This window comes from Amblyraja radiata, chromosome 16, assembly GCF_010909765.2.
Source record: "Amblyraja radiata isolate CabotCenter1 chromosome 16, sAmbRad1.1.pri, whole genome shotgun sequence".
NCBI classification, from domain to species: Eukaryota; Metazoa; Chordata; class Chondrichthyes; order Rajiformes; family Rajidae; genus Amblyraja; species Amblyraja radiata.
Window position 1 is genome coordinate 8,119,273 of NC_045971.1, and position 13,964 is coordinate 8,133,236.

The window sequence follows — 13,964 nt, forward strand, 5'->3', positions numbered from 1 at the left end:
ACTTTATCACCCAGAGAGTTGTGAATTTATAGAATTCCCTGCCACAGAGGGCAGTGGAGGCCAAGTCACTGGATGCATTTAAGAGAGAGTTAGATAGAGCTCTAGGGGCTAGTGGAGTCGAGGGATATGGGGAGAAGGCAGGCACGGGTTATTGATAGGAGACGATCAGCCATGATCACAATGAATGGCGGTGCTGGCTTGAAGGGCTGAATGGCCTCCTGCACCTAGTTTCTATGTAGCCACGAATGTAACACTGTCAAGTTCTGTGGCTAATTTGCTTGTACTTTGTAGACAATTCAAGTTCATGTGTTATAGGAGCAGAATTAGGCCATTCGGCCCATCAAGTCTATTCCGACATTCAATCATGACTGATCTATCTTTTCCCTCAACTCCATTCTCCTGCCTTCTCCACATAACCCCTGACACATTGTTCAAGAAAGAACTGCAGATGCTGGAAAATCGAAGGTAGACAAAAATGCTGGAGAAACTCAGCCGGTGAGGCAGCATCTATGGAGCGAAGGAAATAGGTAACATTTTGGTCCTAAAAGATTTCCCCCTTATCCTTAAACTGTGTGACCCCTTGTTCAGGACTTCCCCAACATCGGGAACAATCTTCCTGCATCTAGCCTGTCCAACCCCTTAAGAGTTTTGTAAGTTTCTATAAGATCCCCCCTCAATCTTCTAAATTCTAGCGAGTACAAGCCGAGTCTATCCAGTCTTTCTTCATATGAAAGTCCTGACATCCCAGGAATCAGTCTGGTGGTTCAGTGCACACCATATTTACAAAAGTAGAGTCTTTAAAGGTCGTTAATGTGTGCTAGTCCATAAAATTATACGCAACATTGATTCAATTCATGCAGATGTTCTACCTATCAGTAGTCAGTGCCAACTTCTTCGCTGCCGTTTGCTGGGGCAGCAGGGCGAAGGCCACAGACACCAACAGGAATAACAGTGGCCACGGGGCTGTGAAAGTGAAAGGCTTGGATAGAGTGGATGCGGAGAGAATGTTTCCACTAGTGGGAGAGTCTAGGACCAGAGGTCATAGCCTCAGAATTAAAGGACGCTCCTTGAGGAAAGAGATGAGAAGGAATTTCTTTAGTCAGAGGGTGGCGAATCTTTGCCGCAGAAGGCTGTGGAGGCCGTCTGGATATTTTTTTTTTAAGGCAGAGATAGATAGATTCTCGTGTTTAAGAAGGAACTTCAGATGCTGGAAAATCGAAGGTACACAAAAAAGCTGGAGAAACTCAGCGGGTGCAGCAGCATCTATGGAGCGAAGGAGATAGGCAATGTTTCGGGCTGAAACCCTTCTTCAGACTGAAGAAGGGTTTCGGCCCGAAACATTGCCTATCTCCTTCGCTCCATAGATGCTGCTGCACCCGCTGAGTTTCTCCAGCATCTTTGTGTACCTATAGATAGATTCTCGATTAGTATGGATGACGGGGGTTATGGGGAGAAGGTAGGAGAATGGGGTTAGGAGGAAGAGATAGATCAGACATGATTGGATGGCGGAGTAGACCTGATGGGCCGAATGGCCTGATTCTGCTCGTATTACATGACCTCAAAGGGGACATCTAGAACGTGGAAGTGTGGCTTGAGAATAAGGGGTAGAATTAAAGAGCTGCAGATGCTGATTTATACCAAAGGTAAACGCAAAGTGCTGAAGAACGCTCCCGAACCAAAACATCGCCCATCCTTTTATCTCCAGCATTTCCATTTTTCCTTTCACAAGTTCAAATTGCCTTGAAAAACTTTACAGCTAATGAAGTGTGAATGAACAAATATAATGTGGGGAATGTGGCCGATTACAGAATCAAGCCGTTAATGTTTGACTGAGAATATATCACAAGCACAAATTCTGCATGTCACACCTCTTGAATTTTGGGCTCAATGAGCTCTGCCCTGGCATGCAGTGCCATCTACTGGTTAACCTAAGTAAGGCAGAAAGTGGTAGGATGCAGTGTAGACCATCTACCTCAGAAGGTACACAAAATAGCTGGGGAAACTCAGCGGGTGCACCATATAGACCATCTACCTCATCTGATCGACACTAAGAACTGTAGATGCTGATTTACAGGGAAAAAAAGACAGAAAGTGCTGGAGTAACTCAGCAGGTCAGGCAGCATTTCTGGAAAACATGGATAGGCGACGTTTCGGGTTGGGAACTGTCACATATCCCTCTTAGAATAAAGGGAAGGCCATTTAAGAACTTTTCCACCCAGAGTTGTGAATTTGTGGAATTCTCTGCCACAGAGGGCAGTGGAGGCCAAATCACTGGATGGATTTAAGAGAGAGTTAGATAGAGCTCTAGGGGCTAGTGGAATCAAGGGATATGGGGAGAAGGCAGGCACGGGTTATTGATTGGGGACGATCAGCCATGATCGCAATGAATGGCGGTTCTGGCTCGAAGGGCCGAATGGCCTCCTCCTGCACCTATCTTCTATGTTTCTATATCCATGATCTCCAGCGATGATCCCGACCTCATCCAGCACTTTGTGCTTTTTTTTTGTTGTAAAGGAGCGTCTGCAATTCCCTGTTTCTACACGTTATTGGTGTCTTCCTCTGTCATAACAGCGTATAAAATGCAGAGAGACCAAAGCTCCAGGGATGTGATGTTCATGAGATACAGATATTGAACGAGGAAGAGAAGTTAGCTCTAATGCAGGGGGTTCCCAACCTTTTCCGTCCCGTTTACCCCCAGGCAACTTTAATAGCACACAACAATGTTCTTTTCATTTATTTCTGAACAACTAATGAATATACCAGAACCAAACACAGTCAGTCAATGAGAACAAATATGTACAAATCCAGAATCAACAAATTTACCCCCTGGGTAGATGAAGTTTACCCCCTGGGCGTAAATTTACCCCGGGTTGGGAACTCTTGCTCTAAGGGCTAACGGAATCAAGGGATATGGGGGGAAAGCAGGAATGGGGTACTGATTCTGGATGATCAGCCATGATCATATTGAATGGCGGTGCTGGCTCGAAGGGCCGAATAGCCAGCTCTTGCACCTATTTTCCATGTTTCAAACTCTCTGTACATAGAAACATAGAAACATAGAAATTAGGTGCAGGAGTAGGCCATTCGGCCCTTCGAGCCTGCACCGCCATTCAATATGATCATGGCTGATCATCCAACTCAGTATCCCGTACCTGCCTTCTCTCCATACCCTCTGATCCCCTTAGCCACAAGGGCCACATCTAACTCCCTCTTAAATATAGCCAATGAACTGGCCTCGACTACCCTCTGTGGCAGAGAGTTCCAGAGATTCACCAAATCAGAGATTTACATACACACAGCTAGCTCCTCTCACCTAGAAGGTGAAGTGAAAAAACGAAGACTCCAAGGGCTCGGATGTTTGACACAATTATATATTTAATAAAATAATAAACATTCTTTAAGAACAAATCTTTAAACATCTTATCATTCAGTGCTTGAATGGAGGTTTGATTTGATGTTGACATGACAGAGCGGTCCTGATGACACAAGATCTACAGTCATGTTCCTAAAACAATACCAAAACCTTTCTAAAATTCGTCATTGAGACAGGTTGACATGTTTTTAAACCATCAGCTCCAGACTTGCCGCAATATTGGAGGTGATGTCCACGAGTTGCTTGTACCGGAGTCAATTCAGTTTTGTCCAAACTCAACACATTAGGAACCAGTGCCAGACCCAAGGTTACGGGCGGCACAGTGGCTCAACGGTAGAGTTGCTGCCTTACAGCGCTTGCAGCGCCAGAGTGACAGGTTCGAACCCAACTACGGGCGCTGTCTGTGCGGAGTTTGTACGTTCTCCCCGTGACCGCGTGGGTATCCTCCCACACTCGAAAGACGTACAGGTTTGTAGGTTAATTGGCTTGGTATGAGTGTAAATTGTCCCTCGCGTGTGTAGGATAGTGTTAGTGTGCGGGGATCACTGGTCGGTGCGGATTCGGTGGGCCGTAGGGCCTGCTTCCGTGCTGTATCCCTGAACAAAACAAAACGCAGGTACCACACACACACATCTAAAGTGGGCAGTGGATTGTCACTTGGACGGAGATGCAGGCAACCTGTGTTGCAGTGTGAATAGGGTGCCCGAACGGTAAACTCACATTGACACAGTGATGTGGGGAACCTATTGATATGGAGTGTGTAGGAAGGTACAGACAGCACCCGTGGTCATGATCGGACCCGGGTCTCTGACGCTGTGAAGCAGCAACTCTACCGTGCCGCCCTGGATAGAAGCTGCTTTATATCCACCAACTCCCTCACTCCCAACCCAATGGGACAATGACTGTTTTACTGCACGTACTGCAGAAAGAATGCAATGATACACTTGAGACTCCAGTCCTGCTGGAATAGTGAATAGTTTTAATAGTAAAAATGTGCTGAAGGTTTTAAGCTGCAAGAGACATTGCAGGATTTGACGTTTCTCTCCTAGAGGGGTGGGAGTAGGATGAGGAAGTCCTAATGGAATTCCATGGAGGCGTCTAATTACTTAGTCCTTATTCTCCTGAAGTGGCAGAGTGATCTTGGGACAGTGTCAACTCCGCAGATTACTGGAGGGGGGGGGGGGGGAAGCAACCAGCAAATTAACTTCCACACTCCCCACGTTTAACAGTGAAGAAATTACCAACACTGGAGCAACTGGATTGAGCAAGGCACGGAAACAATGGTCGTTGACTAACGCCCCTTCACTGGTCAAATCCTCTCGCCTTCCCTCAGAGAGTAGCATCGAATAACCTCCAAAGTAAAATCTGCTCCATGTGGAATTTTACATTCTAAAGAGGAAGATGACTGAAATGTATTGCCTCCCATCACAGTAACGTTGATTCCGTTGTGGGGTGGATGTTTATGTTAAACTCTATCGGGTATTGTGTTCTTTTTATTCGTATAGCTGTGTGGTAACTCAAATATCACTGTACCAACTGGTTCATGTGACAATAAATGTGAACTGCAAACCCAATGTCCATTCCCTTGTTAACCAACACACAAGATTTACTCAGAGAGGATACATGGTGGTTGTGGGCACTGATACATCACTCACCTGGATATCAGGTAAAATCATGAAGGATTTGTCAAAACAGAAATCTCCAATTAAAAGCTCCAATTTGTTGAAAAACAAAACTTTCTTTTGACTGTGATTTTAAAAGAAGTCAAGAGTAAATGGTAGCAACATCATCCTTCACTTTGAACCGCCCCCTAGTCAATTAACTGTGCAATGGATGGGATACAGATTAAACTCGGATATCTCAAGATCGTCATAGTCACTTGGAGATTGCAGCAAATGTAATCTTTATCTCCAAGGAAGGCAAGGCCAGTTGACAAGATTACAGAACTATAGAGATTGTAAATCGGCTCAATGGAAAAGAAAGAAAAAAAAAAGTCGACTTGAAACAAAAAAACTTTCCATTATTTCCCAATTGAATCCCCAGTCAATGATACTTATTGGGAAAAGGAAAACTAGCCCAAGTCAACGCTTAAAAATTCCCAGGAACAACTTAACTTTTAATCAATGGGTAGTGATGCTTTCACGATTGGATTGAGACCATTAGAAAGGGGGGAGCTCAGACGTACCTTTAGTTTAGAGATACAGCACGGATACAGGCCCTTCGGCCCACTGAGTCTGCACCGACCAGCGATCCCTGGACACTAGCACTCTCCTGCACACGCTCCGGGCAATTTCACAATTTTACCAAAACTAATTAATCTCCAAACCTGTACGTGTCTTTGGTAGACAAAATTGCTGGAAAACTCAGCGGGTGCGGCAGCATCTATGGAGCGAAGGAAATAGGCAACGTTTCGGCCCGAACGTTGCCTATTTCCTTCGCTCCATAGATGCTGCCGCACCCGCTGAGTTTCTCCAGCAATTTTGTCTACCTTCGATTTTCCAGCATCTGCAGTTCCTTCTTGAACACTAATGGATGGGATTTATATAGCGCCTTTCTAATACTCAAGGCGCTTTACATCGCATTATTCATTCACTCCTCAGTCACACTCGGTGGTGGTAAGCTACTTCTGTAGCCACAGCTGCCCTGGGGCAGACTGACGGAAGCGTGGCTGCCAACCTGCGCCTACGGCCCCTCCGACCACCACCAATCACTCACACACATTCACACACATTAACACACAGGCAAAGGTGGGTGAAGTGTCTTGCCCAAGGACACAACGACAGTATGCACTCCAAGCGGGATTCGAACCGGCTACCTTCCGGTTGCCAGCCGAACACTTAGCCCATTGTGCCATCTGTCGTCCCACGAACACTGTACGTCTTTGGAGTGTCGGACGAAACCGGAGATCCCGGAGAAAACCCACACAGTCACAGAGAGAACATACAAACTCCGTACAGACAGCACCCACAGTCAGGATTGAACCCGGGTCTCTGGCGCTGTAAGGCAACACCCCTACACATACAAGAATAACTTGGTACTCCAAGGAGGATGAAATCAAGTGGATTTTATTGATACAAATCTATATCTGAAAGATCTGGTTTAGTATATATTCTCAGATTAGAACGAGCACAGAGGATTCTGTCCTAAAACCAGAGACTGCATTAAAAACAGAACATTCTGTATTTCACTAAAATTCTCTAAATCGACCTCAAACGTGGAGACTTCGTTTTCCAATCTGGTCATCTCTCAGGATCCACTCAGCACAGTTTTGATTTTGACGGTCCCAAAATAAATCCTACTCTAGGTCAAATGGCCAGTGTCTCAAAATATCACAGAAACAAACAATAAACAGCGATAGAAGGGTCAATGGTCTGTACCTTGATATAGCACACAGGAGCTCAAGGTCACAGAATTCGGACACTGTCTGTTGTCTGCCTGCAGAGAACACTTCATGGGGGTATAAATACCAGCTTTACACATCCACGGGGCTTGAGATTTAGCTCTTCGGGCTAACGGAATCAAGGGATATGGGGAGAAAGCAGGAACAGGGTACTGATTTTGAATAATCAGCCATGATCATATTGAATGGCAGTGCTGGCTCGAAGGGCCAAATGGCCTACTCCTTGCACAAATTTTCTATGTTTCTATGAGATGGGGTGGCGAAGAGAATATGAATGGCTGCAGATCAGGTAGCATTGAAGCCACCAAATTACATTGGCATCCACAGTAGCAGTTCCAAATGGCCAAGGTGTTAAAAGTAGTACCTGAATCAGTGCAAGGGAAAGGGGGGCTTCACCAGAATCAGATGGAAGCCCCAAGCCCACACCCAATGTTTATTTCATTTTTCCCTTCATTTTTCTTCCTCTGTACCTTTATGCCATCTTGGATCATCAGCTTGGAGACACACACGATCACCAGCTCAGACACACAATCACCAGCTCAGTACCTCAGCCTAGGAGTAGCCCAGATTCAGCTGCTCTTGAAAAGTGCTGCAAATGTGCAGTTATATCTATTCTCTCGATTCATCTTTACAACACGCTGGTTTGACCCACAATCACCTACTGATCACGTTCCAGGGCCCTTTTTTCAAATTGGGAGAAAGTTATCTTCATTCACTGCAATTCGTGAATTGAAGGTGAAAGAGGTTTGTCAGCATCACCATCAGCAAGCTCCGTGTAGACTTTCTGGTGCTTATGCACAGAGGGTTCAAGACACTAAGCATTGAAAGGGTTAATGAACTGTGTTTGTTACACAGGAGGCTGCATCACCCACCATCAGGAGGGTAGTTTTACCAAGAAGAGAATCTACAGCCTGTCATTGCACGATATTTGCCCTGCATGTTGTCTCTAATAAAATGGTGACCACAATTCGAGCGGCCTGGAGTATTGTGTGCAGTTTTGGTCCCCTAATTTGAGGAAGGACATTCTTGCTATTGTGGGAGTGCAGCACAGGTTTACAAGGTTAATTCCCGGGATGGCGGGACTGTCATATGCTGAGAGAATGGAGCGGCTGGGCTTGTATACTCTGGAGTTTAGAAGGATGAGAGGGTATCTTATTGAAACATATAAGATTATTAAGGGTTCGGACACGCTAGAGGCAGGAAACATGTTCCCGATGTTGGGGGCGTCCAGATCCAAGGGCCACAGTTTAAGAATAAGGGGTAAGCCATTTAGAACAGAGATGAGGAAACACCTTTTCACACAGAGAGTTGGGAGACTGTGGAATTCTCTGCATCAGAGGGTGGTGGAGCTCGGGGACGTCTCTTAGCGCTAAGGGCAGGTACTCGGGAAGACTCGCTAACAACGGCAGGTAAGCACGGGAAGACTCGTGAAGATTTTTCAACATGATGAAAAATGTCCACGAGAGCCCAGTGTACCGACCAGTGGCCATTACCGAAAATCTCCGAGTTCGAGTCGCGGCAAACTCGGGAGAACTCTTGGAATGAACTCGTACCGTGGGACAGGGCTTTTACCCTAACCAGCCTGAAGAAGGGTCTCCCGTTCCATCTCTCCAGAGATGCTGCCCGTCCCGCTGAGCTACTCCAGCTTTTTGTGTCTATCTGTGCAAAAGAACAATTCTTCTGATGTGAAAAAACGATCGCCGGCAGGTCCAGTGCCAAAACACGTCTCATTGAGATGCTTCTTTTTCTTTTTTTCTTTTTTTTTAACATTTGCTAACTATTTGCTTCAATCCTGCCTGCATAATTCCTCTACTGCAGAAGGGGTTAGCTGAATTACAACATCCCAAACATTCAGCTGGGCGATCAAGTGCAAGAAATCGCAGAGACAGAGAAAATTCGCTTCAGGGACTTTCTTCCCACGACCCAACACCCCGCAGATGGTGAAATATGTGCCTCAGACAGCACCACCCTCTGCAGCAAAGGAGGTCGTACCCAAAGATCCTATAGCTCCGCTATAAGATCTTTGGTCGTACCCAAAGACATGTGGGTACCAACTATAAATTATATTGCAACAAACTATTGCATCAGCAGTCAGACCTTCAACTGCAGTGAAGTAAATCAAAAGACAAGATAATACACATCTGAAAATAACTCATCTGCTTTTTTTTCAAAATAAACAAGCTTAGATTTTTTTTTTTTATAAACTAAAATACTTCATGAAACAAGCTGCTTGATGACGTTTTCTTTCCCATGATGTGTGATTTTTTTTTTTTAAACGTCAAGGTGTCCGTGGAGAAAAGGTGTGCCGTGCGTTATATTTAATTCGGGTGACATGGAAAGGTTTAGTAATAGTGTAGTTCTAAATAATGCACTTTTGAGTTAATCAGAGACCCACACCCCGTGTGCGGGAGTGAGAGAGAATGATCCATTAGCAGCATGTACACCTTGCTTCGGATGGAAGCTTGCTGAAACAGTGTGCTCTCTTGTAGAAAAGTTAAGGCACCTACCATGAGGTATACCTGAGAAGCAGATTCAGGGGAGGGATGAGGAGGGGGGGATTGAAGGGGGAGGGGGGGGGGAAACTTTCCACGTGTGGCCCAACGTGTAACTGGGGCCTCACCACAGCACCGGGTTGTCCAGTTTTGAGAATCCAGGGTCTTTCCTCAACTCCCAATAAGTTCCATTGCTCATCCATGATTCTTTCCCATTGGGATCGATGGTTTTCCTGGAAGGAAGACAGAGCAAGGTTCTTTACAAATAGAATAGGAGGTAGTTGAGGCAGGTATTGTCAAAACATTTAACAGACATTTGGGTAGATACAGGGATGAGATCTGGGCACAGTTTCATCCCAGCTGTTATCAGGCAACTGAATCATCCTATTATAACCAGAGAGCAGTGCTGAACTACTATCTACCCCATTGATGACCCTCGGACTATCCTTGATTGGGCTTTGCTGGCTTTACCTTGCACTGAACGTTCTTCCCTTATCAAGTATCTATACACTGTAAATGGATCGATTGTAATCATGCACTGGTTAGCACACAACAACAAAAACAGTGATGAAGGGCTGGTGAGACAGTTCCAAGTCCTCATGCTGTAAAGCTTAGAGGGGAACCTGCATTAGGACTCTGTGTTCTCCTCGGGGGCATCAAGGGTAAAATCAAAGATGTGAATATAGTTTAAAACAAAATAACTCAACGCATCCTCGTGGTGCTGTAACAGCAGGATTTTTTTTATTTTTCGGTTTAAATTCCAGAGTTCCATGCAAGAACAAGAAACATGTCCTTGAAACGCAGCTTTGATTTCAGAGAGACACAAGGAACAGCAGATGCTGAACCACAAAATGCTGGACTAAGTCAGCAGGTCAGGCCTCAGCTGACCTACACTAAACCAGCACTCTGTGTCATTATGTGTAGTTCCTTGTGCGAGCGTCACTGAAGGACATGGATGGGCAACGTTTCGTGGTCGGCATCTTGGAAACATAGAAAATAGGTAGGCCATTCGAGCCAGCACCATTCAATATGATCATAGCTGATCATCCTAAATTGGTACCCCGTTCCTGCTTTCTCCCCATATCCCTCGATTCTGTTAGCCCTAAGAGCAATATTTAACTCTCCCTTGAATACATCCAGTGAATTGGCCTCCACTGCCTTCTGTGACAGAGAATTCCACAGATTCACAACTCTTACAAATTATAAAAGGATTCGACAAGCTAGATGCAGGAAAAATGCTCCCAATGTTGGGCGAGTCCAGAAACCAGGGGCCACCGTCTTAGAATAAAGAGGAGGCCATTTAAGACTGAGGTGAGAACAAACTTTTTCACCCAGAGAGTTGTGAATTTGTGGAATTCCCTGCCACAGAGGGCAGTGGAGGCCAAATCACTGGATGAATTTAAGAGAGAGTTAGATGGAGCTCTAGGGGCTAGTGGAATCAAGGGATATGGGAAGAAGGCAGGCATGGGTTATTGATTGGGGATGATCAGCCATGATCACAATGAATGGCGGTGCAGGCTCGAAGGGCCGCATGGCCTCCTCCTGCACCTATTTCCTATGTTTCTATGTTTCTTCTGGGTGAAAACGATTTTCCTCATCTCAGTCCTAAATGGCCTACCTCTTATTATTAAACTGTGACCCCAGGTTCTGGATTCCCCCGACATGGGGAATATTTTTCCTGCATCTAGCCTGTCCAATCCCTTAACAAAGCCAATTACCCTACAAACCTGTACGTCTTTGGAGTGTGGGCGGAAACCAATGCAGTCAGAGGGTGAATGTAGAAACTGGTACAGACAGCCCCGTAGGCAGGATGGAACCCGGGTCTCTGGCGCTGTAAGGCAGCAACACTACCACTGCTCCACCGTGCCGCCACCCACGTACTCCCTGTCACTGCGTGGGTTTCCTCAAACATCCCAAAGACGTGCAAGGTTTGTAGGTGAATTGGCTTCTGTAAAATTTGGCCAGGAGTGCAGGGAGTGGACGAGAAAATGGGGTAACATAGAATTGGGTTGAGAGAGAAAAAGATAAATGATCGAATGGACGAGTAGACTTGATGGGCCAAATGGCCTTATTCTGCACCTAGAGTTTATGAACATCAACTAGTGGGAATAGGTCATCGGCACCCGCGTGGACTCGGTGGGCCGAAGGGTCTGTTTGCATGCTGTATTTTTTAATCAATCATTTTAGTCTCTGACCAGCATTGTAACACTTCAGCAAAGAGTCCCCGCCTTGAACAGGACAGTAAACTTTGTCCATCGCCAAGCTGTTTATGTGTAGGAAAGAATTGCAGAAGATGGTTTAAATCGAAGGTAGACACACACACACACACAAAATGCTGGAGTAACTCAGCAGGGCAGGCAGCATCTCTGGAGAGAAGGAATGGGTGACGTTTCGGGTCGAGACTGCAGAAGAGTCAGTCTAAAGAAGGGTCCCGGCCCGAAACGTCGCCTGTTCCTTCTCTCCAGAGACGCTGCCTGTCCCACCGAGCCATTCATTGCTTACGTAAAAAAGCGAGACTGGTAGACCATGTTGTTTTCTTCCATGATTCTCCTCCTGTCCCTCTGTAGCTGCTCGATCCTTTGCTTGTGAACCTCTGCCCCCTCCGTGTTCCCTTCCTCTAGATATCTGGAGAGATTCATAGAGAAACAATGACTGAGGCAAGGAAAATGAAAATGCTGTCTGTGTGGAGTTTGCACATCCTCCCTGCATGTGCATGGACTTCCTCCCGGGTCCGGTTCTGTGTCGTGTATCCGTACACTGTGGACAATGGCTCGATTGTGATCATGTATTATCTTGCCGTTGACTGGACAGCACGCAACAGAAAGCTTTTCACTGTACACTGAATCAGCATTACACAGTATGAATACGAGTCTAAAGAAGGGTCTCAACCTGAAGCGTCACCCATTCCTTCTCTCCAGAGACGCTGCCTGTCCCGCTGAGTCACTGCAGCTTTTTGTGTCTATTTTATCAATATTTTCGGGACAATTAAGGGCTTGAACATGCGAAGTGATGATTTTGGGCGGAACCACCAGCCTCGGTGCTAATAGTCATCTTCGGTGAGGTAGCGGTAGAGTTGCTGCCTTACAGCGCCAGAGTCCCGGGTTCAATCCTGACTACATGTGCTGACTGTACGGAGTTTGTGACCTGCGTGGGTTTTGTCCGGGTGCTACGATTTCCTCCCACACTTTAGGTTTGTAGGCTAATTGGCTTGGTCAAATTGTAAATTGGATAGTGTCAGTGTTAGTGTGGGGGGGAGGGGAGGGGGGAGGGGGGAGGGGTGGGATCGCTGGCCGGCAGTGGGCTGAAGGGCATGTATCACTAAAACTAAAAATTAACTCAAATTAATAAAAGCCCTGTCCCACGGTACGAGTTCATTCCAAGAGCTCTCCCGAGTTTAAAAAAAAATCAAACTCGTGGTAAGCACGGAGAATGAACGTAGCGGGTACGTCAGAGCTCGGGGACGTCTCCCAGCGCTAACGGCAGGTACTCGGGAAGACTCGCTAACGGCAGGTAAGCAACGGGAAGACTTGTGAAGATTTTTCAACAAGTTGAAAAATGTCCACGAGAGCCCCGAGTACCGACGAGTGGCCATTACCGTAAATCTCCGAGTTCGAATCAGGGCAAACTCGGGGGAACTCTTTGAATGAACTCGTACAGTGGGACAGGGCTTTAAACATCCTTGGTCAGAGGTCTAACTTACTTTTGGTCAGGCCTTAGTCGTGTGTCAGTCAAGGGCAGGACCCATTTAAGATCAGGCGTCAACTCGTTAAGTTCCCGAGCAAATGTGGTGAAACCGTAACAACTTTCATGGTCTTTAGGTATCGGCTCTGAAAAACAGGATCAAACATGTTACATAATTAAGCAAAGATTTCCACAGTAAACGGCTTGTTGAAGTCACATGCCTACACAAAAACATCTGTGTTCTAAGCAATGGGTGGCACAGCGGTGGAGTTGCTGCCTTACAGCGCCAGAGACCCAGGTTCAATCCTGACTACGGGTGCTGTCTGTGTGGAGTTTGTACGTTCTCCCTGTGACCACGTGGGCTTTCTCTGGGTGCTCCGGTTTCCTCCCACACTCCAAAGACGTACAGGGTTGAAGGTTAATTGGCTACAATACAAATTGTAAATTGGCCCTAGTGTGTAGGATAGTGCTAGTGTACGGGATGATCGCTGGTCGACACGGACTCGGTGGGCCGAAGGGCCTTCTTCCGTACTGTTTCCCTAAAGCCTAAAATAAGCGAAATACAAACTCCAGTGTAATCAACTTCACCAATAATGTTTAATTAAACTTTTACAATCAGATTCAAACCAGAGCTGTGGGAGTAAACCACAGTACCCGGAGAAAACCCACAAGGTCCCAGGAAGAAACATAGAAACATAGAAAATAGGTGCAGGAGTAGGCCATTCGGCCCTTTGAGCCTGCACCGCCATTCAATATGATTATGGCTGATCATCCAACTCAGTATCCTGTACCTGCCTTCTCTCCATACCCCCTGATCCCTTTAGCCACAAGGGCCACATCTAACTCCCTCTTAAATATAGCCAATGAACTGGCCTCAACTACCTTCTGTGGCAGAAGGTAAGAACTCCGTATCGACAGCACTTTTGAACCTGGTTCTCTGGCGCTGTGAGGCAGCAACTCTACTGCTGCACCACCGTGCCACATTGCTGCAATACTCCAGCACTTTACATCTTTTTTT

The 13,964-nt window shown here is 46.2% G+C and overlaps 1 protein-coding gene across 3 annotated transcripts in view; it reads right to left on the reverse strand.

Annotated features, from left to right (window-relative positions):
• Nucleotides 1-8,973: 8,973 nt before the first annotated feature.
• The window catches only part of osbpl7 (oxysterol binding protein like 7), a 71,232-nt gene continuing 66,241 nt past the window's right edge, over nucleotides 8,974-13,964 (reverse strand). For all 3 annotated transcript variants that reach the window (XM_033035027.1, XM_033035025.1, XM_033035026.1), the window contains exons 21-23: nucleotides 12,966-13,092; nucleotides 11,768-11,890; nucleotides 8,974-9,498 (exon numbers count right to left, since the gene is read on the reverse strand). In XM_033035027.1, coding sequence (XP_032890918.1) covers nucleotides 9,390-9,498; nucleotides 11,768-11,890; nucleotides 12,966-13,092 — 359 coding nt within the window. In that variant the 3' untranslated portion in view covers nucleotides 8,974-9,389. The remainder of the gene's footprint in view (nucleotides 9,499-11,767; nucleotides 11,891-12,965; nucleotides 13,093-13,964) is intronic.